Source organism: Amblyomma americanum, chromosome 1 (assembly GCF_052857255.1).
Source record: "Amblyomma americanum isolate KBUSLIRL-KWMA chromosome 1, ASM5285725v1, whole genome shotgun sequence".
In the NCBI taxonomy this organism is placed as follows: domain Eukaryota; kingdom Metazoa; phylum Arthropoda; class Arachnida; order Ixodida; family Ixodidae; genus Amblyomma; species Amblyomma americanum.
The window spans coordinates 301,038,583-301,063,746 of record NC_135497.1 but is presented as its reverse complement, the minus strand read 5'-3'; the positions used below and the strand labels follow the sequence as shown (position 1 = coordinate 301,063,746).

The 25,164-nt window shown below is 48.9% G+C and overlaps 2 protein-coding genes across 2 annotated transcripts in view; one reads left to right on the top strand and one right to left on the bottom strand.

Moving 5' to 3' along the window:
• LOC144119559 (sodium-coupled monocarboxylate transporter 1-like) overlaps window positions 1-22,717 on the top strand; it is an 82,910-nt gene extending 60,193 nt beyond the window's left edge. Inside the window, exons 5-9 of the mRNA XM_077652143.1 lie at window positions 4,136-4,222; window positions 5,225-5,382; window positions 19,029-19,129; window positions 20,534-20,628; window positions 22,574-22,717. Coding sequence (XP_077508269.1) covers window positions 4,136-4,222; window positions 5,225-5,382; window positions 19,029-19,129; window positions 20,534-20,628; window positions 22,574-22,660 — 528 coding nt within the window. The 3' untranslated portion in view covers window positions 22,661-22,717. The remainder of the gene's footprint in view (window positions 1-4,135; window positions 4,223-5,224; window positions 5,383-19,028; window positions 19,130-20,533; window positions 20,629-22,573) is intronic.
• Window positions 1-25,164, bottom strand: part of LOC144115296 (uncharacterized) — a 396,380-nt gene that overhangs the window by 157,659 nt on the left and 213,557 nt on the right. The window lies entirely within an intron of this gene.

Sequence of the window (25,164 nt, the reverse complement as noted above, 5' to 3'; positions counted from 1 at the left end):
CTATGTACCATCGTAGTGGTTGAAGGCTGTCCTACGATGTGACATGGCAGAACTGCCTGGTACCCTGGCAGTCTTAGTCGAGACATTCTGGTTTCTTGGATCGCTATTGCGTCAGGTTTTTCGGATCGCGATTGAATATGCAACTGCAGATCTGTTTTTTTGTTGCGCATAGACCTGCAGTTCCACTGCCAAATTTTTATTGTTTTAGGATTGGCCAATTAGCTGGGATAGATCGATTGGCGCCCCTTGAGCTGACGGGGGAAGCCGACGTAAATTTTCCTGTAAAACGGTGCCGATTACTCCGAAGTTGTGATCTACATCCTCTATGCGTTTTTCGAGTCCTTGTGTTAAATTGTCAACTCCTTGTGGTAGGTTATCGAGTTTCTGGCTGTGCTCTTCCACTTTTTGTTCGAATTTTGGGACTCTATCCTCCAATGAGGGATTTCTTATGTCAGCTACTGCTCGTTTTTTGCGAGGTGTTTCTTCCTTCCTTACTACGCTTACTGGTGTTTCGACTGATGCGCTCACAGTAGTTTCCACTTCTGTGACTTCCGGCATTGGGAGCAGTTTTGGAGGAGAGTCCTTAGACTTGGCAGGTGCTTTTAGTTTACTATTTTCTTGTTCCAAGTGTTTGATTCGGTCTGTGAGCGTTTGAATGTGGTGGAGTGCCAGATCGAGTTTAGACTAATGACTGCAGCTCCGTCCCCTTTCCGTGAGAGGCCACTCCCGCCCAGCACACCTGTTGACAGAAATGATGACAGAATTCCGTAAAAGAAACCCTGAGATCATACAAGCAAGAACCATGGGAAGAACATCAAAGTCCCTTCTGCTCCACATCGATGCAGACGAACTTCCAGATAGCATCGTATACTTCGGAGTCCTGTACCCAGTCTACCCCTTCATTCCAAAAGTAGAGGCGTGCAAGAACTGCAGAAGAGTCGGACACAAAAGTGACGTAAGTCCGGAGCCACCGCTACAACGGTGCCCGTACTGCGGCAACCAGCACCTAAAGTAAGAAATATGCGACCCAATTTGCATTGTCTGCGGAGGAGGGCACCGCACAGGCGATAACAGCTGCAAGAAACGATTTCAACGGCCCCAAGCGAAAACATCGAAGCACCAGTCAAGATATAAATCCCGGACCTGCGACGACCCAGCATCCACCCAAAGGAAGGACCACTCGAGCTCCTTCCCGTCCCTGGACCGCGGATCCAGCAGCAGCCGCAGCGGAAGTAGCAGCCGCAGTGGAGGTGGCAGCAGCACCAGCACCCGGAGTCAGAGCCCCGGGCTCAGTGGTTATGGTGCTCGGCTGCTGACTCGAAAGACGAGGGGGTCAATCATGGCCGCGGCGGTCGCATTTCAATGGAGGCGAAATACTAGAGGCCTGTGTACTGTGCCACGTCAGTGCACGCTAAAGAACCCCAGGTGGTCAAAATTATCCCCAAGGATACATTGCAAGCCACACGCCCAGAAGCAAACCCCCTGGGCTCTAAGCTATTGAAAATGGGGGTACTTGCAGCATGCCCTCTGTGTGCGCACCAAAGACTAGCGTCGGGCGCTTCCTTGGCGCGTTTCGAGAGAAGGCCATTCTCGGAGGGCTTTCTACTGGATGTTTGGCCGCAGATTTTGAAATCTCTTCATTCAACACGATCACTCCTGCTTTTCTTGTACAACAGTGGTCTCGACTCGCACTTCTGAAGCGCGTTCTTGATGTGCTTGCATATATTCACATATCTCTTTTGTCCAATTCGTCACCCATCTTAACCTCCTTTCTTCGCTTCAGGGTAGCAGGCCAGATGACGATCCTTCAGGCCGACCTCTCTACATTGCTCTCAAATAAACCACTCCCTCTGAAAAATGCTGCTTTTAGCGAAAGCTGTCTATGGACTGCATGCCATAATCTCGTGGTTTCATTGCTTCGCCAAAACTTGTTCGATCCAGTCTGGATAGCACTCGAGCAAGTCAGTGGAGACTTCAGGTGACAAGTGCAATCAGTCATCAGCGTTGTTTGACTCAACGAATGCTTTTTCGTCGTACAAGGTACTTCCCCCAGGAGCTTACAGGTGCGCCATGCAAGGCGGTATTAATATACGTATAGTCTTCGAAGCAGGCGGTTGTTGCGTTCTCATATTCTAAATAAGTAAATTAAAGGCCCATACCCTTCACCTGCACTCCTCGCAACTTGGATTTTCATTGCCGCAAATCGAGTTCTGAATATGCGACATTTTTTTTGGAGCACGCGTAATCGTGTGTTACATTGGCGACTGCATATGCCTGTCTCCAATGGTCATAGTTAAGTTCTCGAGCTGTTGCTCAGGGACCGATCGCGCGCGCACCCCGAAGCCGGTGGCTTGGCCCCCTTGGTTGATGTGTGTTAGCTGTTTTTGGGGCTCCTCGAGAAGCCGCCATCCAGGCGCCGCCGAAATGGGTTTGTTTTGAGACAAACGCGGCAGATGGCGGCAACGACGGTTAACCGGCAGTGAGGAGGCCCGTCCTGGTAAAGTCGCACTCGGGCCGCAAGACGCGGCCGACGCGCGGACCCCTGGGGTTTCGAGAGGGGGTCGCGTGTAAATTTATTGCTTTCAACGGCGAACCGGCCGCGGGACGGGCCGGACGCCTCGGAGCAGGCAGCAGAATTGGGGAGCGCGACCAGGGCAGTGTGCGTGGTTCGGACTGGGTGTTCGGTTTCCCTGAGCTTCCGCTGGCGTTTTTAGTGATTTTGTGTCTCTGTGCTGTAACCAAGCGGAGATGCGCAACGTCTTCGCGGAATTCGCGCGGTGCCCGCGCGACAACAACAACGTGAGCATCGGCGTGCTATTTGCTCCTTCAGTTTGAACGAAATTCTCCTGATTGGCTCCGAGAAGCGCATTTCCTATTGGTTACAAAAAGGGTCCCCAGAATGCTGGGCGAAGGGATTTAAGGGCGAGTTTTTGGCGCGAACGGGAGATTGGAGATCGGAGGGCAGGTCGCCTGTGAGCGCCCGTACAATAAAGAGCTGGTGTCCCGAAGAAGTTGTCCAGTCTGTTCCGCAACGTGTCGCCGGATCACCGAACCATCAGAAGACTTCAAGATCAACACCATCGATCTGTCGGTCACCAACATCGATCGATCAGTCACTCATCCTCAAAAATTAACTGTCATGTTAAAGAATTGTTATTGTTGCTGTTGGTGTGGTTGCTGCTGCAGCTGTTGCTGCCGTCATTGGTGTTGGTGTTGTTGGCAAACACCTATTTTCTTATTTTCTGCCTTCTGGGGGAGCAGTTTATAGTATACTTTCATATCACAAACTCACAGTCTGCTTGCTGCGAGTCATGGTCAGAGCTTCACTTGAACCCTTCTACACCAGCGGTTCCAAACTCATTGCGCCACGCGGGCCACATTGACGAACTATTGACCCCCAAGAGCCAGTAGCTTCCAAGGGGAGAGGAGAAAGAAGGAGCGGTTAAAGCGAGTCACAAGTAAAAGTAAGAAAAGTAGGAAAATTTAAATTCAAGTAGAAAATGAAAAACGAAGCATTTTTAGCAAGTCATTTTCTGTGCAGTGGAAGATAACGCAGCTGACTGAAGCTAAGTGCACCCATGAAAAAAGTTTACATAATGAAATCAACAAAACATTCAAAGAAATCTAATGACGGCGGCAGGAATCCACGGGAAATGCTGAATAACCGCATGCATATAGCACCTACGTGAATGCTCCACGTGCTACTGTGCGCATAAGAAAGCTGTGCTTTATGTCGAAGGCAATCGAATTTAAAGAAGTCAACATTAAACCTAAAAACTGTTACATCACTTACATTTCACTAAACACCTCTTGTGTTCAAGAAGGCTCGTATAAGGAGTGGCCATAGGCTTGGGCGCACGGAAAGAACTAAAGGCCGACAGGCAGGTTGTTTTGAAACCCGCTCGAGCATGGACGGAGGCTACTGCCAGGGAGCTCAAGGTGTGCTTCTTAAACGACCCATTCTGGAGGTGATTTGTACGCCATGACTGATAAACTGTGATGATGTTCCCACATGAGCAAGGTACACTAGAGTGGTGGTTATGGCTTTCTTTGACGCCTCGGGGTTCCTGGTGAAAATTTCATGCATTATAGAACCACCATTAACGACGAGGCTTTCCGGCATTTTTTTTTACAGGTGACCATGGTCATATGTAACAGCATATCAGGTCCATTGTGCGGACTTTTCCTCCTGGCACTTTTGTTTCCGTGGTCTAACACAAAGGTACGTGCTCAAAGGTAGCTAAAAGGGAAAGCAGTTGAGAGTCCTGCGATGAAACTAAACGATTGTTGTTGATCGGTGACAGTTTGTAAAAGTGTCTGGTACGTTGGGCTTCTCTAAATGCGTGCTAACACGGTCCTGCCTACAAGAGCGCTTCATTTTAAGTAAGAAACTTACAGAATGGTTTGTTTTTTCGATGTATTGATTACAATTCTTGCTATTAATCACGCGAGCGCCTAAAACTCACGCAAACGCGCAAATGACTCTTCAGGTGTTGTTGTGGTTTCTATAAGGCAACTTCTGAGAGATGGCGACGCGTTTTCCTTGAGTATGAAAACGAAAACAAGCTTGAATAGCCTCCCATTCATCTCTAAACAGGTTTTCATGAAATTTTTTAATGCGCATTTATTCCTAACGTTTGTTTAGTTGATGCTTAATAACTCAAGTTAGAGAGGTTATCTTCCTGAGCTGAGCTTGTTATCTCAGAGTCACCATACTGTTGAAATCATCTGGCGCTTCAGCGTTGCGGAGACGACAACAAGAATCGTTTCCGTCCAAATGTATTCGCACAGCACAGTATATCGCTACTGGCGGTCACTGCAGAAACCGGTCGAGCCTCAGACGTGTTTTGGTAGTTTCAGGGTCTAATAACGTTGCGGCTCTGGTTACAGAATTGTCTGAACAGCACGGGGGGTTTTCAGCGAGTGACTCGACATGCAATACGATTTGGTCAACGTATAAAGGGGAGTCCCGAATGGTGCATGCTAGTGAATAATTACTACCTAACGAAAGCTTTTTTTTAAACGAGATTTATAGCCGCGGGGCATCAATGGGCGCAGGTGTGATGAAAGTTGTAGTACCAGCAATGGTATTTTACTGATCGATTGCGGGCTCCCCTCTAAACTAGCCGAAACCGCATGCGTGCAACATCAACAGTTCAACGTATGTGGATCCTGCTTCAACGTTTATCCCTCAGTGATGATCCTGCTTGCGCGCTGCCTCCAGGGTGCTGCTAGTTCGACACTGGTGTCACTGGCGCTGCTGCTGTGGCACTCCGTGGGCCGGAGCTTTTCCGGCATCGAGCCGCCCAGGATGGATGTGAGCATCGACGGCTGTCTGGCCAACGTCACGGCAGTATCCACCAGCGCATTGCGCCACGTCAGGTGCGTATACGTCGCATGCTCCCTTAGTCAGGACGTTGAAGATGCGGACAGGGGGGGGGGGGGGGGGGGGGGGCGCATCCATAAGCGACCGGCGCTACTCCGAAGAGCAGGCGCGCGTGAAGTGCTCACAGTCCGTTTTGAGTTGGTGGGAGCCAAAGAAATTCCTGTCGTCGCAGCTGATGAAACCGGCCCAATGACTTTCATACCGTTAGAAGTCAGCGGCGGAAGGAAAAGTATGCAGTGTGTTCCTGCTTTTTCTCTTTATAGCAGCAAGGTGGAACGTATGAAGACTGAAAATTTTGCACAGGGAAAGTGCGCGTTGCTATTTAAGTTTTTTTAGTCGACGACGGTTACACTCCGCAGCACGCACACCTATTTGACTATCGAACATCCGCGCGCATCTCTGGCAGCTTTGAAGGCCATATATGTATATTGAACAAGACGGCTCCCACGCCGCCCACCTTTTTCGGTCACTTAATCACAAGACGATCCACGTCCGCCGCTATGGTCGGCAGAAGGGCTGTCAAGGTTAATAGGCAAGCGAATCAAAATTCACCCAAAAGCAGCACAGACAGCCGCCGTTGGTCATTTGGGAGAACGCTACACGCCTCATGCAGAGGTCTTCGGTTCGGCTCCCATCGGCGGCGTGTAGTTGTCTTTTCTTCTGCCCTGTGTTAAATTATCTTCTAAGATAATTACATAGCTAATTTTCCCCACTGAGGAAACATAAGAATAATGGAATTCCCCTCTACTTCCCTTGGTTTCGATGACTGCCGGCTTCTTTATAGCGTATGCCCCCACGAGCCTCTCAATTTGCTACCGTTAATTGTCTACGAGTTTGCTGCGCCGTACATGTCATTATTCAGATCTCTATGAATGTCGGCGTTCAGACACTTTTCGTCAGAAGCTGCGTTTTCACACGCTGCGTTGCCGCAGTTGCAAAATGGTTAATCAAAAGAGCGCTGTTTGAGTCGCACCAAAAACGTATACAGAAAAAAACGGTGTAATGCTTCCGCTAATTACTGGAAGATGAGTTATTCTGGTTTAAATTTTTAAGCAGCACGTTCAGCCTTCCGCCAGTAAAACTGCTGCGACTAGGATTACTAAACAGTATAATCAACTTCCGATAATTCTGCTCAGTCGACACGTGTAACGTAAACTCGAATAACCAGTCGTTTGCACTAAAGCATGCATCATAGATCTCCAGCGTATTAAGCATTTTATGATGGCGGTTATTCCGCGCTCGAAAGTAGGTGCTGTTCAACCGACCCTGAAATGCTCGCATGAGCTCAATGTAACCCTTTCACTCACCAGATATTACCCAGTAGGTAGAAAGCTTGCACATCTTCAGGTTTATTTTTAGAAACACGCCATGATTGCACGAAAAAGAAATCAACCTTTAACAATTGGTTTTTGGTTTTAAAATTGGTTTCTGAGGAAGCGAAATGGCGCAGTAATTGTCTCACCTCTCGGTGGACACCCGAACCGCGCCGTAAGGAAAGGGAGGAATGTGGGAGGGAAAGAAGATAGAGAGAAAGCAGAGCCTTGTGGAGGGCTCCGGAATAATTTCGACCACCTGGAGATCTTTAACGTGCATTGGCATCACAAAGCACATGGACGCCTTAGCGTTTCGCCTCTGTGAAAGCGCGGCCGCCGCGGTCGGGTTGGAACCCGGGAACTCCGGCTCAGTAGCCGAGCACCCTAACCACAGAGCCACGACGGCGGGTCTGATGACAATTTCTGCCGCTTCTTCTTACGCCCACAACGTGACTCCACATAATTTTTGGTGAAACAGTTAAGCTAGCTTTAAGCATTTTAAAGCGCTGAAGCATTCCTAACAAAAACAAACAAACAAAAACAGGCACTATTTGTAACCATATCAGCGCTTACGTAAAACGCAGAGGCCTCCATATGAAAGAAGTTTTGTGCGCCCATTTCACATGCCTGGCTTAATATGATACCACGGGGTTTGTAAAAGGTTCCAAATGCATTCATCGCAGCCTGTTATTACCCAACACCAACCGAAACTCACACAAAGCAAGTTATGTAAACACATGGTGACACCGTGACCGAAGGGATTAACCATGGTCGACATTGCCTTCGCTCCCGATTAACCATTGGGCGGCTTTAACTTCCGCTGTGGTCTTGGCCGGCTTCGTGACTGCGGTTTAAGAATAGCTTCGCCCAGGAGCGCACACACCTAAAAAGAGATGTCTGCAATTAACCATGCAGCTGACCGTGTTTACCTCAGGCGGCGCGCTTGGAGCACGCCCAGCTCGAAAGAACGGAGCATATCCTCCGACATACGCCCCACTTCGGATACAAGTTAGACAAGCATTTAAAAGCTGATTTCATTTGCTGTCATGACTAGGAAGCGGAGCAATCCATGACCGGGCAAGCCATGGCTCATGGTTAGCAACTGCTGTTTTTTTAGGAGCGTTAGCCCGTACTCATCACGTTTTGAGATTTAGTGGGGTCTGCTACCACACTGAGATCACAGTGCCATCTGCGGCAGCAACTAGACAACAGCACATCTCGCATTGAGGCTTCTAGCGCCATCTACAATTGCATTGTAGAAACAACCACCTACCACGTGCCAATGACGACGTCACGGTCCAATATGGTGGATAGAGGTGGAACTATGTGATTATGTCGTCAGGGGACGAAATGTTGGCATAGTTTGGGTTTCTCGAATCCAAGATGGCGGCCATGAAAATTGGTTGTGCCCTCCCATCGATTTCCCCCTTCACCAACAAATACCCTATAACGGGTAGCAAAACTGTCCCATTACGGGCTATATATATATATATATATATATATATATATATATATATATATATATATATATATATATATATATATATATATATATATATATATATATATATATATATATATGCGCTCCGACAACAAGGCGCACCCATCTGGGGACATTTGTGAACCGAATTTGTAGGCAAATAGAACCCTATGAATTGTGGTATAAAAATAAAAATAAAACCACAATTAATTAATAGGTATAAATTGTATACATGCAATTACTAATTGAAGCCTTACCATATCGCAACACAAGTCGAATTCTAGGCCCACCTTGACCCCCAAGCGAAGCAAATTCCGTTTGGGACATATCTTGAGGAGGTGTAATGAACAACAGGTAGACGTGCATCGTGATTTCTCTCACAGATGGCGCTAGGCGGCGTGCGTGGACGCCTAGCCAAGCACGGTGGCAGTCCACCCCGTTTCAAAGGGTGCTAAATTCCGTTTCTCGATACGAGCTGCGGGTTCTTTTTCCCTTCTTCGTCTAGTAAACCAAACAGCTAACGCTCGTTACTTCGACGTCGTCCAGACGGTGCCGGCCTTTTTTTTGTTGTGTATAGATAGGCTTTGTTTTTCAAAAGGCTATCAAGGACTATAATTCCCTCTGCCTTAATAATCTCCAGCATCTCCACCACGCTCGAGTGTTCCTAACGTGGCCCCTCGCTAGCAGCACTGATTAATGCTATAGTAAAATGATCGCTTTGTCACATATAATAGAGAGAAATAGGAGTATGAAAGAGAGAGGTTTGATGAAGACGACGAGGATGGCTATAAGGATGACGTGGGATAACCGAAGAATCAAGAAGATTAAGTATTCGGTGAGGTGGGAAGAGATGATTGGTGGAGAAGAGAAGAAGAGGACGACGACAAAGATTACGCCGACTGACGTTACTTCAGCCTCAGGACATCATCATCGTCATCACCATCACATGGACTAACGCCAATGCTATAAAAGCGCGAGGGAGAGCGAGGCACGGGGGAAAAACGGAGAAGCGGAGGCTCTAGCTGGTCAGGGACGCTTTGGCTGGAAGAGAGCAACGCCGGCTACTGCTCCGGTGAGCTCGAGTTCTACGGGTTCACACCGTGCACTTCCAGCCGTTCCTGAGCCCGTTCCGGGGAGTCAACGGAGGACGCTACCACCTGCTACGGCCAGGTGTGTCTCCAGCACTGTTGCCAGCCATCCGGGTGGTGCCCCCAATGCCAACAACACCGGCATCACCTCCACTGGCGCTTGGGCCAAGAGCTTGTACGGCGCAGCCAACGACACCGCCAGCAACGACGCCAGCGGCGCCAGCCTGAGCACGTCGAACGCCACCTCGACGCCGGCTACTGGACCCATGCAACGCCACATCCGCACCGAACCAACCATGAGCACGAACGCCGACTTAGTAGTAGACGCTAGTAGCAGTGTTCCCGGGTCGTGTGTATTGATAGTCTTTGTGTTTTGTGTAAGTTTTGTTAGTTTTGTGTGTTAGTGTTTGTGTCACGTAGGGTGTATTAAATGTGCGTCTGTGTGGTTACACCTGTCGCCTAGTTCATTCTTTCGGTCCGAGTGATCTCCGGGGAGATCCGTGACAAACATGGGTGGCGAGCCTATGCCAGGATTCATTTCCTTGTTTCTTTTCTTGTTTTGTCTCGGATTTTTCCGATCTCTCGACGGCAGAAAGTATGGATTTGGTAAAAACGTTAGAACAGGCGCTCAAGCTAGGGTTAAGCAAGGAAAAGGCGATGCGTCTCTATGAGGAAGGCAAAGAGGCAGAAAGAGGAGGCAGAAAGAGGAGGCAGATAGGGCGAGAGAGAGGATGTGCTCACACGAGAGAGAGAGAAAAACTTTTTTCTTCTCGCCCGCATGGTGCCCGCGCACCCACGCACCCGCGCGTCACCGCCGCCGCAGAAGCCGCGACGCTCGCCAGCGCCATCTCTCGCTCACTGCAAGTAAACCGTGGGTCACGTGAGGCGAGCTCGCGCTGTGACTTGCGCGTTCTCCGTGGGGCGGGGCTCTGTCGCCCCCGCTCGACGGAAACGTAGAGCAGGGCCCAGCGGCGCCGGCCGCCCGATTTCGGGGAGTAGCCGTTTCCCAAACGCCCCCCTCCGTCAGCTGCCGGCGCGACGTAGCAAGGAAAAAACAGGCTGTGTGAATGAGGCCTGCCGTATGGTGGCGGCATACTATGCAAGCTCTCTTCGTGTAGAAAAACTCTTGTTTATTCCCAAACAAATGTTTAAACTCTTAAGCCTTGGTCGCCATTTTCCCACCTGAAGCCCGACCCTCTCGCTCACTTCTCCGATAACTGCCTCTGCACGTCCTTCCTGAACTCACTGGCATCCACGAACAGCGCACTGTACTAATGTTTTTTCGAACTTTGCGTGCACCTTTCGTAGTGAAGGAGTACTCATTAAACAAGGTTGCTGAACAGAGTGCTTAATTAACCGATAGCGCTGCGTTTTCTCCTCAGTATAAAGAACGTCCGAAAATGCAGAAACACTGGTACTATAAAGCATCTCCTTCCATGCGACATGAGTGACACCGCTCAATGACCACTCCTCTTCCTTCTCTTAGTGTAACTTTCGGCAAAAGGGCCAGAATCATGGGCCATGACGACCGAAAAGGTCCAGGATAACCGCCACTTCATTGTTCTTGACGAATGCAATGCTCCTGTTCTTCTGGCTGACGCCATGCAGTCCGAAGCAGCTTCGTGAGAGGACCGTCCAGCATCTGCAGGACACGGCCACGAAGCAGCTATAGGGCAGCGCTTCGAAGCAGCTGAACGACTGGGACACGGGTCAGCTACAGGAGGAGAGGGTTCCAGAGTAGCTGCAGGAGGCATTCTCTGGGCACGGCCGCATCAAGGTTCGCTGGGTTGATGCCGCAATACGTGCTTGCAACAGGCTTTTTGGGGAGCTTATCGTTGACGGCACGAGCCAGTCCACCGGTTCCCGAAGCACAGGTCGCCATGGAAGCAGCGGAAGCGAGCGAAGACCCGGTGGCTTCCTTCGTTGTAGCCAGTGAAGCTTCCCTGCCATTAGCCAAAGAATTTAAGGCTGTAGAGTTTACGGGATCGTTTCGGAAAGTCTTTTCACGCTCCTTACACCACTGCTCCCAGAATTCCTGCACGAGCTTCGAATACTTCGAATTCTGGCTGCGCTGGCATTGTTTTCTCACAATGGTGACAATAGCTTTGTGAGCCTGTGCATCGAGGCTTGTCGAACACTCGGACGTGGAGCAGCTCGGCATGCTAGAAGCGAGAAGGGTGACCCTGAAAGTGCTCGATGGCTGTGAACAGTCTTCGTGTTTCTCGGTATCCTTGCGCACCGCCAAAGGCTTCTGAGCAGAAGGTTGACTTGTCCCAGACCGAGGTTCGTCAACCACACCCGGCAGAACGGAAGAATTATTTTGAGATTTCCCAGTAAGCCGTTAGTGGTCGGTCCGTAAGGTGGTTGTCTGAGTTTTCTTCAAACGCGTTGGTCAGAACGCCTCCGCGGAACTGCCTCGGACGCAGGTCCCGGTTTGTTGGCCTCGGTTGTTTTGGCGCCCGGCACTGTCCGTTGTGATCCCGTGCCACGTGTGGTCTTTGCTTCTACGCTTCGTGAGTTACTGCTTGGCAAATTCGCCGTATCGCGGCTCACCCAATGGTATCCGCTAGCCTGTGACCCATCCCGTCGTTTTGGGTGCCTTCGACGCAGCGGTTTTTCACTCCTAGTGCTCGGCTCATTTACGGAACCGTCGTCATCACTGGACTCGCATGATTTCTGTACGTTGAGGTATGGGGGTCTGGACCTAGTGTTTGCTTTCTTGTTTTGGTTGCTAGCCCGTCTTCCTGAATATCCGGCCCTCGACGATTTAGCTGGTGGAGGAGGCGATTCCAGAAGGCACTCACACCTTGAAGAACGCTGTCGTTTTTCCACCAGCATAAAGCCGGGACGACTCCGCTGTTCAGAAGACCGGCGCAGTACGGGCTTTCTTTCGGAATGAGTATTTGGTACTCGGTCGTTCTTCCTTTCCACTTTCCTACTGCTTCTTCGTGGCAACTTAGTGTTTAGTTTTGAAGTGCCTGAGCTCGAAGTAGGCGTTTTCACTGAAGCGACTGGCCTCCGTGCTTGCGTTTCAGCACTTAACACTGAGACCTTACCATCGACAGGTCTCGGCTTTAGTCCCGCGCGGCTCCTGCGACGGGAAGACGCCTTTGGTTCCTTAAGCTTGGTTGGACCACTGGACGGACACCTATTGGTTCGTGACTCAAGTGACGTCGCCTTGCGAGCAACACACGCCGCCTCCGCTTGCGGTCCAGACGGCTTCTCGACTTTTGGCGGCAGTGAAGCATCTCTCCTCTTGCACACCTGATCCGCTTGGAATGGGAGCAAAGTTCCTTAGTCTCGATGAAGCTCAGTAGGAGTTTTTCGTGCAGTCGCGCTTGGTCGCATAGTCACTGACGTCCCCGCCTTCGGAAGGACCGGCGTAAGACGTGTCTGTTGTTAGCCGTTTTATCGGACCACCGGATTCCTTGGGGAGATCCGTGCCTCTCTCTAGCGGTCTGGCTGACGAGAAGTGGTGTCGCCGTGTATTCCTGGCCTCGTTGACTGCTAGGCACTCATCCGGGCTTTCGCGCACCGTTCCACACCTGTCCTCGCGTTCGACTGGGGTCCTCACCTTGATGTAGTAGTTCTTCCAGACGGCCAGCTCGCTGTGCTGTTGTGCGGCGGGCACCAAAGTCCTGTCCCGGGGCCCCAGGTCGTTGGCTCGCAGTGTTGACTCATCCTTCGTGGTCATACAGTTGTCTGCCGGCGACGAACGCTCGACTTCTACATCCATCTCTGCGGAAGCTAAGCAGCTGTCCCGCTGGCATAGCGAAAATGCAATACTGGCCTTTATGACGACGCTGATCTTCCAGCAGAGCTTCCACACGAGTCGGAGTAGGGTCTCCATGGCGCAGGACTCCAACAGATGAGCGAGAATGGTGCCGCACATCTGGCAGAACACCGCGGGGCGCAGCGCCCTTGCCATGGCGTGATCTCGTACAAGTGACGTGGCTGAGAAGAGCTGGCGTGAGCACGAATACACACGTCAGTGTTCTCCTCGCGACGATGGCATGCGCCACGCGCTAGAGTGCACGAGCTAGTGAGGAGAGTGGCGATGATTCTCGTCACTCTGTGGCTTGCCTCTACGAAGCTTGGAGTCAAACATATTTTAATCAAAGGCATAATTTTAGTGAACACCTAAAAAAAACTAGCTGAGGTACCAAGGAACATTACGGGACAAAACCCCTGCACATATACACGGCACTTCAGAACGCTAACCATTCAAGTGTTTTATTCTTATCGAAATGAATTGGTCTGCTCACGAAAGACCTCACATTTCACCTAATCCCTACGTGATCACCTGTGAAAGCTGGTTCTGCTCGTTTTTAATGCGTAAGCATTGTATGGCTATGTTTGCGGTTTCGTACCGTCACAAGCTTGTCATCACGGTAAGGTCGAAAGAATTGAGTTATGAGAAAAAGAATGGTTGCATTGATAGAGCATCAAAATATCTCGCAGGGGAAATCATGAGTTGCATGTGGGGTAATTAATTAATTAGAGCCAAAAATGTCCAAAAAGTGGGCGAGGCCGGAGCAAAAGTGGCCCCGAATTTGAAAACACCGGAGGTAGGCGGAGCTAAAACGTAACAAATTTGAAAAGCCGGAAGTGTGGACGGAGCGAAGCGTAGCGCCAAATTTGAAAACGAAGCGTGGCGCCAAGTTTGAAAACTGAAACTGTGCAATGATGGAAATTAATTCGCTCCCAGAATCCACGGAGCTGTGCTGACGTGTCTCGCATGGGCTCCCGCCTCAAAGCCACTTTTCGGCAGAAAGAGTCAGCCTTCGGGCTCGAATATTTTGGACGACATCCGGGCCATTGTCCAGTGCCTGCTGCAGCCGGATTTTGCCAATCTACGGACACCTGGGCATATTGCCGGCTGACTGCCGGCCTAGCCATCGAGCTCGACCTAGCTCGTCACCTCTCCGCCGGGAACTGAGCGCCCAGGGACCCGCACAGATGGAGTACGCCGTGGAAGGCGAGAAAATATCACCGTCGGAGCTCGAGGCCGGAAAATGGGAAACCATTCTTCGCTACCGCGACCGACAACGAGGCCTGAAGAATAAAGGGCCCGCATCAACCGACGACGAGCCTGCGCAGGGGCACGGCCAAGACAAGTCTAATTCCAATTTTCCATCGCGAAAGAACGAGAAGAAGCTACTTGCACTCAGCAAGAAAGCCCTTCTCCCGCGCTTACCGACCGACGACTACAAAATCGTCTGCCGACCACAAGGTTGGAATCTGAGGGACTTTGCGCCCGGACTACTACTCTTCTGCGCCTGCGAGGTGGCCAGGCTGCAATTCCCCCCAAACTGGCACAAATACCAGACCTACATCACACGTTCTATGCAGATGACATCACACTTTGGGTAACCAAAGGATGCGAAGGCTACATAGAAGACACACTCCAAGCAGCAGTGGACATCATCGAGGCATGCGCATGGGATTCCGGCCTCACTTGTTCTGAGCAAAAATCTGAACTCTTCGTGATCCGTCGTAAACAAAGAGGTAGGCGTACCACGACATCCCCCCCGCAAATAAACGTCTATGTTAATGGACGATCTGTCAAAGAGGTACAGACCATGAGAATACTGGGGTTGTATTTACAAACAAATGGAAAAAATACTGACACACTCACTAAGCTAAAACGCACGGTAGAAGCGACGGCGCGATTACTCCGCCGCATAGCTAACCGCAGACAAGGGGTGAGGGAAAGAGATTTATGCCGCCTAGTGCAGGCCTTTGCGCTGAGCAGGATACTCTATGCCACCCCTTATCTGAAATTTTCGAAAGCAGAAAAGGACAAATTGGATAGCATGATACGGCAGGCCTATAAGGCTGCGTTAGGACTCCCACTAAATGCCTCAACCGAAAGGCTTATGAGGTTAGGAATACATAACACCTACAATGAACTGAAAGAAGCCCATTTAATGGCTCAAACAGCGCGATTAGCCAATTCCAGAACTGGCAGGAGTATTCTTACCAGGCTCGGAATTAACTTTCAACCTACGAATAACGATGCTAAAGTAGACTTACCCCGCGCCTATAGGACGGCCCTACTAATCAAACCACTCCCCAAAAACATGCACCCCTTACACCATGAGGGTTGAAGACAAGCACGAGCCAAAGCCTTACATAAGAAATACAGACAGTGCGCTGCAACACTTTATGTAGATGCGGCAGAATACAAAAATACCAATGCCTTTGCAGTTGTGGTTGTGAACGAGAATGGTGACCACATCGTCTCGGCGACAATCAAAACGAAATCCCCTGAAACGGCAGAGGAGGCGGCTATAGCCCTCGCCCTAGCACATACCCAAGGGAGCATCATCCTCAGCGATTCCAAAATGGGTATCAATAATTTCGCTAAAGGGCGAATTACAAACACCTCCCTTAGAATCCTTAACGCAACCAAATTCTCACCAAATTATTCCGAATTGATATGGGTCCCAGCCCATTCGGGGAATCCGGGGAACGAGGCAGCCCACAATAAAGCCCGAGGTTTCGTCGACCGGGCAGTGGATGAGTCTGGCTCCCTGAATTTCACGAAGGACTCAATGATCACATATCATGATCTCACCAATCATTTTAAACTAGAGAGGAGAATTTTCCCCCCTCCAGACAAAAGACTTACTAAAGAACAAGAGGTTACGTGGCGTCGTCTACAGACGAGATCGATACGCACCCCATCACTCCTCGCGCACATTTATCCAGATCTTTACAACCCAAACTGCAAACACTGTGGCCAACGTGCTACCTACGATCACATCCTGTGGGACTGCAAAATAGAGCCACCTCCGGGTGATCTAGTTACAGCTCCTTCTCTCGAGCGGTGGGAGACCGTGCTGGCTAGCTCTGACCCCAGAACGCAAGTTTTGGCGGTGGAGTGGGCTGACAAAGTCGTCGAGGGCTATGTACTCTCGACCACTTAACGCGACCTCTTGCCAAGCTCTTCCCGGCGAATAAAATGTTTTACAATCAAAAGGAAATTAATTCAGGCAAAGAGGGTCGAGGAGGCGTCAGTGCTGACGCATTCCTCCAATGCGGGTGCCGCAGTTATCCCATATTATTATTATTATTATTATTATTATTATTATTATTATTATTATTATTATTATTATTATTATTATTATTATTATTATTATTATTATTATTATTATTATTATTATTATTATTATTATTATTATGCGGTGGCCATCTTCCTGCTTCGGACATTTCGCGCAGCCACGCCGATCGTGCAGTCATGGCCGAAGTTTGTGGGATACAGATTCGCGGGGAAAAAAAAGACCGCGGTGCCTCGCTAGTCAGTCAGCTGGTATGCATCCGGAGGACGGAGCACACATGTACATGTCCCCTTGTGCTTCAATGCTTTTTACTGAACTCATCTGCCCGACCGCATAGAAATACATTTTTGCGTACCGATGGAAGGAAAAAACTGCATGTTGTTTGCGTGTTTTAGTGTAGCTTTGTTGATGAATGGTGAAAGGTAGCGCGAAAAGAACACGCGCACACTATAGTATGGGCAGGGTCACTGACTGCTGAACATGCCCCTGACCTCGCCCGCTTAAAGCGCGCATAATCTGCCTGTAGCTCTTTTTCTTGCTTGAGCAGCATCTGCCATCAGACGCTGTTCGTAACTGAACAGTGTGTTCTGCTGGCTTCGCTTCTTTTGGAGCTTTGAATGCCGCCGCGTTCAGTCGCTTCTGCTTTTCGTGATGGGTAACGCCCTCAACTCAGCGTCCCTCACTCCTTTCACTGTTTGGCGCGCAATAGTGCTCGCCCTCTCTTCATCGGCATCAGCGGCACGTTTGGCCGCCCTGGCCTTTTTCTCACCTTAATGTGCGGCTACAAAAAGCTGCCATTGGTGACGTTGTGCAACCTTTCGATCTCTTGACGCAGCCAGCTCAATGGCGCAGCCACGCACGGCAGCACTACATCCCCTCCCAGCACGAACGGATGAAAGAAGAGGAAGACGACGATTTACAACAAGCAGCGCGGATGACTATCACTTAGTACACAGAGGCCAACAACAACATGCGAGAGGCTCCGGCGATAGCCGACGAGGACATCGGAAAACAAAGCTTCTCTGTTGGCGCAGGCGCTGGTTCGCATCCTGTTCAGTTACGAAGTTTTTTCTACTGGCTACCGTTCTGACGGAAGAGTACGGAAGTTTTCGGATAAGTTCGGAAAGTTCGGCTTAGGGTTCGCTGCGGTTTACGGACGATGTTCGCCTTAATTTGCCGAGAATGGGAGCTAAAAGCATTTCATGCTTCAAAAAAAAAAAACAATAACACATACATTTGTTAAAACCGGTAAAACGCGGTTAAAAGTACAGTAATTGACAATATATTTTTAAATTCTTTCAATTTCACTCGGTCAGAACTTTGCCATCATTAGCCATAGCAACTTGCGCCTTTATTCAGTCTGTTCATAGCACGCATTTTGTGTCATTATTTGTGCATGAATGCTGCTTTTAAGGTGCCTTCCCTGCTAAACTTTCCTTCGCGCGTATTCACCGATACTGTAAATTACCCCATTAAGAATTTGAGCTTAACTATAGGCTATGAAGTGCGGCTTCTGTACAACCGCAAAAAGAAATTGATAGGTTTTGTTCTTGACAGTTTACCTAATGCTTATACTACGGACGTTTCAACGCATGTCCATGCGTGTGAAGTAATGTTTTAAACTCTTTCAGATATGCATTTCCTCTGCTACAGCATGATGAGAGGATAAATAATTACATCAGTCGCGTGTTTCTAACGACGTGTACAAATGAACAAAACCTATTTTCTAACATATTTTATGGAAGGTCATAAAATGCGCATTTTGTATTGCAGTGGTAGTGACAAATTTAGTTCTTGATTGTGGCATATTGCTTAGTTTTTATTCTATTTTATGGCGAAGAAAAATATCCAGATAATGTAATAGCGTACACCAGCATTGAGAAGTAAACCCTTCATGTCACGTATTTAAGGCATGCCTAAGCAGTAGACGGCGTTTCAGCGAACGTTAACTCATTGTGCAAGGAACACTCACCACCAGGAGTTATATCGAAGCGCGTTAACAGAAACAAAAATAAATGCTAGAATTGAAAGGGACAGCAATGCCAATCGCTCATTCAGTTGTGTCGGCTGACAGAGGCGTTACGTTGACGTCGGCACAGCTGCCTCGCAGCTGCCCCGCGCAATCGAGGACTCCGCCGTCATAATTAAATGTCCACCCACGCTGTAAAATGGCAACTAAGACGCGCTGTGTTGCAGAGCGACCTTGTGTTTGCCAAGTCGACTGCCAAGGACATTCAGTGAGAGCCAGTCTCGGCGCACTTTAACAATCACAAAGCACTAGAGGCATAAGTCACCACCTGTAGGTTAGGACACCAACAGAAAGTACTCCGAACTTTCAACGGCGTCTCTCTTTAGCCGTTTCTTGTGTGTGGGCGATCGTCGACTGAGCGTCATTCTCAATGCCTTATCTGCATGATGTGTGCTCACCTAGTCTGCTACACAACGTCTGTGCACGATGCCATATAACAGCTGTCGTCTGCATATCGTACGTGGTGGTGAAAGCGTTGCGTAACCTTCTTTGTCGAAGCCTGGCGTCACTTTCCGTAATGACCACGTATGCCACGCAGTGCGGTTCTGCACTGGACGTTGGTGCACGTCGCCATTTTATCTGTCACGGACACAATGAGCTCGAACGCGCCCTACTGTGTGCAGTCTTCAATCCTTACTTCAGTTTTATAAAAGGTGTTCTGTTCGCAGGCTGGATGTATTCCCCTTCTACCGCATCAGCGCCAACTGGATGAGCGTGTTCAGCGTCCTATTTACCATTGCTACTGGGCTGGTCGTCAGCTTGGCCACAGGTACGGACCACTGCCACTCCTGCATCATGCAGCTCTTTTCGCGGTGCGCACTGAGCCAACAGCAGAGTTCACTGCTGCCAGACAACGTTTTTTGTATAAATGCAGTGTTACCCAGAGCTGAGCTTTCTCCGAAGTTCAATAGACTTGTGTAAATTGCGAATATCCTCGCATAATTGTTTGTGTTTAATCCCAGAAGTCTTTATAACAACCGCGGCAAATACATTGATAATTTTTACAAGGGTACAGATATGCACAGGGCTCCATGGTCAAGAGCCCTCAGACCAAAGCCCCCAGTGTCCACTTTTCTGCCTTGTAGGGAGCCGTTTACGACACCCCCAAATCCCCAACTATCTGGAGGGAGTGGTGAAGTTTCATCCTCACTCCTGTGAACCTTGGTGAGGAGGTTCACAGACGCCCCAAATTCCCGACTCTTCTGTTAAAATGCAGACCGTGTGGCCTGGGGACTTTTGACAAACCCTTAACATACCACAAGACAATACGCAGCACAGCCTTTATAACGCCATAATAACTTCCGTCGGATTACTACCAGTAATACAGCAGCCTTATCTGAAATATTTATAGAATTATAACTTCAAAAATATAGGTATTGCGATCACTGAAATATTTGCCGTCAAATGTGTGAAACGTTATAATTAACGCGCACATTCTGATTCAGTTCATAAGGAGTCTTCACCACCCATGACGAATGGATGGCGTCCATATATATTCCTTTTGCCTCCCTAAATCCTAATTTGTATATTATGCGTGAACGAACTGATCAGAAGCGCCTCTCTCCTTGCTGAGCATTTTAATGTACAAAGCTTCATGAAAAGCTTCGCCTCATGAATTCAGACACAAACGACTTTTTTCACTATGTATCCTCACTAACAAAAAAACTGTCTACCTCGTCGTCGAGAGTGTAAGTGCAAGCAGGCAGTGCATTGCAGGAAAGCTGTAGCACATTCTGCGACGACTCATAGAGACAGCTGCACTTGGGTATTGCCAAGGTCCTTTGGCTGTTGGACATGCCACCGGCTTCGGTCGCTTCTGCCCTCCAAGTTGGGCAGCGCGCTAGGCGTCCCTTGCGGCTATACAAATACTTCAAAGGAGCCTTTCTGCATAGCGTTACCAGACACCGCTACCATCAGCTGCCATTTGCGCATGCTCTTTTGGCGGCTGGCGCTAGAGGTGTATACCCTGCAGCTATGACAAAACGCTCTGTTGGAATTGTGCTATTACGCACACCTGAATAATAGCAGTTTCTTTGTATAAATGACCTACTGCTTCGCCTAGTGCGGATGTGTTTTTGCTTTCTTCTCGTATGAGCGCAATGCAATTGAAAGCGCGCAAGATATAATGAAAAGAACGTCTATATCCTCAGATGAGTATTTGCTAAATTTCCAGGAGGGCGAAGAGAGGTCGACAAAAGCCTTCAGCTGTCCAGCAAACAAGTCCTTTGTGTCTGGGCGCAAGTTGGGCTTCTTTCTAGAAAGACGCTGGTAAGCATCTCTTAACCTAGACCTTAATCCTTTGTCGAAATGCAAAAATGGAGATGTGCTTTGTGATGTCGCTGCACGTTAAATAACCCCCAATGGTAGATATGAGTCCGGAACCCTCCAATACGGCAATTCTTTCACCATTTCATCACTTCCTTCACTATTTTTATCACGGCGTGGTTCAAGTATCCTCCTCGGTACAGTTCTTGCGTCTCTCCTTTCCTCATGCTCATCACCACCACACCCAATATGGTGCGGTACTGAGTTTGGAATGCGGTCATATTATGGCAGGCTTTGCTCCGAGTCCGGGTTGTAAGCTGTGAAGTACGGTTGAGTGAAATACTGAGATTCATGCAAATATACTCACGAAATTCGTTTGTGCAGCTTGTCTATAGGTCCGTCTGACTGTTGTGTAAATTTTGGATGTTTTCGAGTACGAGAGATACAAAGTTCATACGAGAGAAAATTTGCTGGGGTTATAGTAGTATTTACTGCCATTGCTCATATCTTGACTAGTCACACCAGGTCACAGCAGAGCCTGAGCGAGCTTTTTTTTATCGTAACAATCCAGTAAACGGAGACGCCGAAGTGAGAAGCCGAAAGCGAGCTGCTTTTGTTTGGTTTACGGTCTGTGGCGTACGGCGTTTAACGTCCCAGAGCGACTCAGGCTATGAGAGCCACCGTAGTAAAGGGCTCTCGATAATTTCAACTATGCACCTGCGGTTCTTTAACATGCACTGACATCGCACAGTGCACGGGCCTCTACGATGTCGCCTCCATCGAAATGCAACTGCCACGGCTAGAATTGAACCCGTGTTTGGCTAAAAAAAACAATGTGAAGTACGACAGAACTTGCGTGCTGATTAACACGCATCATCTTCGCGTACCTCCCATGCGAGATACCTCGACAAAATCGCAAGTGCCTACTTAGACTCACTCACAAAAGTTTGCTCAACCTATGGACACACTCAAACGGAGATTCACACAGGCCCAAGTCAAGAAATCGAGCTCATTTAGGCTCACAACTCATTTGTACTCACTCCAACTCACGATTAATTTAGAGTCAGCCGCTCATTACAATTCACAACTCACTTCGACTCACAACCCATCTGAGCTCACTCATATCAACTCGCGACTCAATTGGGCTCACTCAGTGGTTTCGACTCAAGACACACATGGGCTTAATAGAAGCGCCCAAGTGGCATGCCCCCGAGCCAACCTCTCAAGATTGAACATCTCAAGTTGCTTGTACAGCTTTTTCCTTGGCTTTCTTCGCAACATCTCGTTGCGCAAATAAACCTTCAGTCTGAGACACGCGACAAGGGACCACCCCCACGCAGTGACATGGTGGAACTCAGTCAAAGGTTCCAACACATCCCCACATGGCTAATTACCGCACCTGCACCCGAGTAAACTAGCAAAGGGAGAGGGTCAAAAACGCCGGAAAAGGACAAAAACGCCGTTTTCATTGCTTCCGTAGAATCCTCTTCTTCGGTCGCCCACAGGTGCCTCGCCCTCAAGCCTCCTTGGCCGAGGCAGCAAATTGTTCCTCCCCTCCACTGTCAGCAAGCGAGGAGAAAAAAGAATTAAATGCACACCATCGTCGAGAAAACACAGACCATGATCTGAGTCTGAGCCCGGACACATGACTCGGAATGCGAGTTCAGAATCGTTCACAACTCGGACCAATCTCTGAATGAGAGTCCGAACTCACTCATGACTCAGATCACGATCCGCTTGCGAGTTCCAACTCGCTCACCATGATTATGATATCCAAACCTATGCCATTTTCATGCGGTTATTTCTTTGTTGTTTTTCCTTTACAGTCGTAGCTTCTCAGTGGTGTCTCTGCGACATTCTTACCCAAATTATAGTATAATGCGCCTAGTCTATTGAGCTTTCTTTTTTAAGTTCTGCTGAGAATCAGTCAACTTCCTGGATTTTACAGGTTTCAGATGGAAGTCCAGAAATGTCTACTAGTAAGGAAGCAATATCACTCATCCCCAGAAGCGGTGAAGAAGCCGGGGCCTGCTAATGTGTCGTCCACAGCAAAAACTACATGACATCTTTTTGACTGCCGACAGCTGTGAAATGCAGTAGGGCATGCGGAGTTTCAGTACCCTTGGCCATAAGGAATTCATCTATGTAGATTATTGGCGCATTTGTGCACCAAGAGACGACTGCGGTCTATAAGCTTTGCAACTATTTTAGTTACTCCAATCTTCGCCTTCGGCGTTCACATGTGGACTGATCGGGCTGATAGAAACAATCTAAGAAATATGTCGCCCATTTTCACGCCTGCTCAATGCTGACTAGAAGGTGGCACTGATTGAGCGCTTCGCATGCACAACCTTGTAGGAGCAATGGTGCTGGCTGCCGTGCAGAAACGCACGACACCAGTGATTTCTACACCACTCCCAGGCGTTCGTTCGCCAGATGCTGCCTGCCTATAGGCAACATACACATTAGGTAATTTGGTAAGATCACCGGCATACCTGCCAGCACCTGTGACCGCTGCCCCCCGAGACGAATATATGTGCAAGGTGTTTGTAATATAAATGGGAACTTCCAGGTGCACTCGTCTGAAGTAAAGTGCAAGCACCGATCTCCACTAAGCGTTATTGTATCAAATAAAGCTCGTTTTTCGCAACGTCTTCATTCTTTATGCATACGTATCTGTTGTTTCTGCACGCATGTTAGGACCGAGTGGATGGAAAGTGAGAGGGAAACTGTCACCATCAATCTCCTAGTTATCCAAAATCAATTAATAACCTTTTTCTTCCCTATAGCCTGTATGTTCGTATTGGAAGGTGGTCATAGATATTGACTATTCCATTTGATAGACAGCCCGCAGCGAGCCAGTGGTACTGCAAACGCGGACAGCAACGCCTTTGCTGTCTGTACTTTGAGTGTAGCGCACTACCGATGTTGAACTTTGTGGTGCACGAAATTGTGCACCCGCACTGCAGGTACTGCAAGGGATTCAAATTTACGCAAATTTTCATTGCATGGATAATGCCTAGCATCATTTGGCCCAGTGCCTGTTCTGAATGACAGGCACTATTACGGGCGCTATGCGTGTTCTGCATAGATTTACTTTTGCCCCTTGACGGTGTACAGAATGTCCGCTTCTGTACACCACCTGTACTGAGATTTCAGTATGACGACAGAATTGTTACACACAAGGAGGAAGATTGTCCAAGTCCGGTCCCCGCCTTTCAAATAAAGATTGTGCGCTTTGCTACGTGGGTGCTTCAAAAGAGACTACGAAGGATTGAGTAATTCACAGGTTTATGAGGCCAGAGAAATAGGAAAAGTTATTGACGGTCGCAGATGTAATATCTGCACACGTGGTGGTGATAGCTGGTATAGGAACTCTAGTACAGAATAGCAGCCTTAGCCGTTCCCATTTCACAGCTTTAGAGGAAGGGGTCCATTGGTGGTCAGGTGCAAAAATTTATTCTTTGAGGAGCTGCCCGCAAGGGCGGGGGAGTCACTGTCTTTTTCCGCACCCCGGCCAGAAATTTTCCCCATTTTTCGACAAAAAAAAAGAGACCAAGAAATGCATGGCAGCAAACGGGACAGCCTCCTCTAACAGTGACCCATAAATCCGCCCCTGGGTGCTAGGTCACATGCATGATAGAGCGCTTTGCGGACGGTTCTTGTCTACAGACTTCCGCTCGGCTACAGTAATGAGAACGACATAGCAATCCAGGGACTGGTCCGCATGCGTGACTACAGCGCCTCATGTCGCCCTTCCCACGTACCAGAGGCTGACACGTGCTAATTCTTTATCATGAACAGTATAGGCTGTCGGATTTGTTGATGCATTTCTATGAGCCAAAGCAACGCCGTGGGCTCCGAGGCATGCTAAAATCGCACAATATTCTTCTCCGGGAACTGTTTATTGTAAATTGCAGCTGTAGTGTTAGTGAGCCAGCAGCTGGACCAGAGAAACCCAGGCATACCTCAATCCAGAACAAGCACAAAGAACCAGCAGTAGAGAATATTTATTCCGTGGTCGACACTTACTGCCCACATTAACAGGGCTGCAGTTCCTAGGCCCACTCATCAAGTGGCGCAATGCAAGTCGCATCTCATATGCAAATCAGGACGTGAGCAGCGTGCAGATTTCCAGGGCGCCTTGCTGGCGCCTGGCAGTATTCGCATACGCAGCCCTTTCGGGGCCTGCTCGTGTTTGAGTTCATGCAGCGATAAGACTGCCATACTTCTATGCTGTTGTTGGTCTTCGGGAGACTCCGCGAGTCCACAGGCGTGACAGCTGCACAGGGAAGGTTGAAGCGGGGGGTCCTTCGGTGTCCGACTGCGCTCAAATAAGACTCCAGCGCAAGTTCTTTCAAAGCACTCAAAGCCTCCTGGAGCTCCTCGTAGCCTAAAAAATAAAAGCCTATTAGGGGTGAAAACTTTAGTGCAGAACAACTGAGCTTACGGAAAACTCCTCAACTACAGGGGCCCAATTATTTCTTGCTGTCATTACATAAGGCAGTACTGCATTTTTCCATGCTTATAAAGTCGACA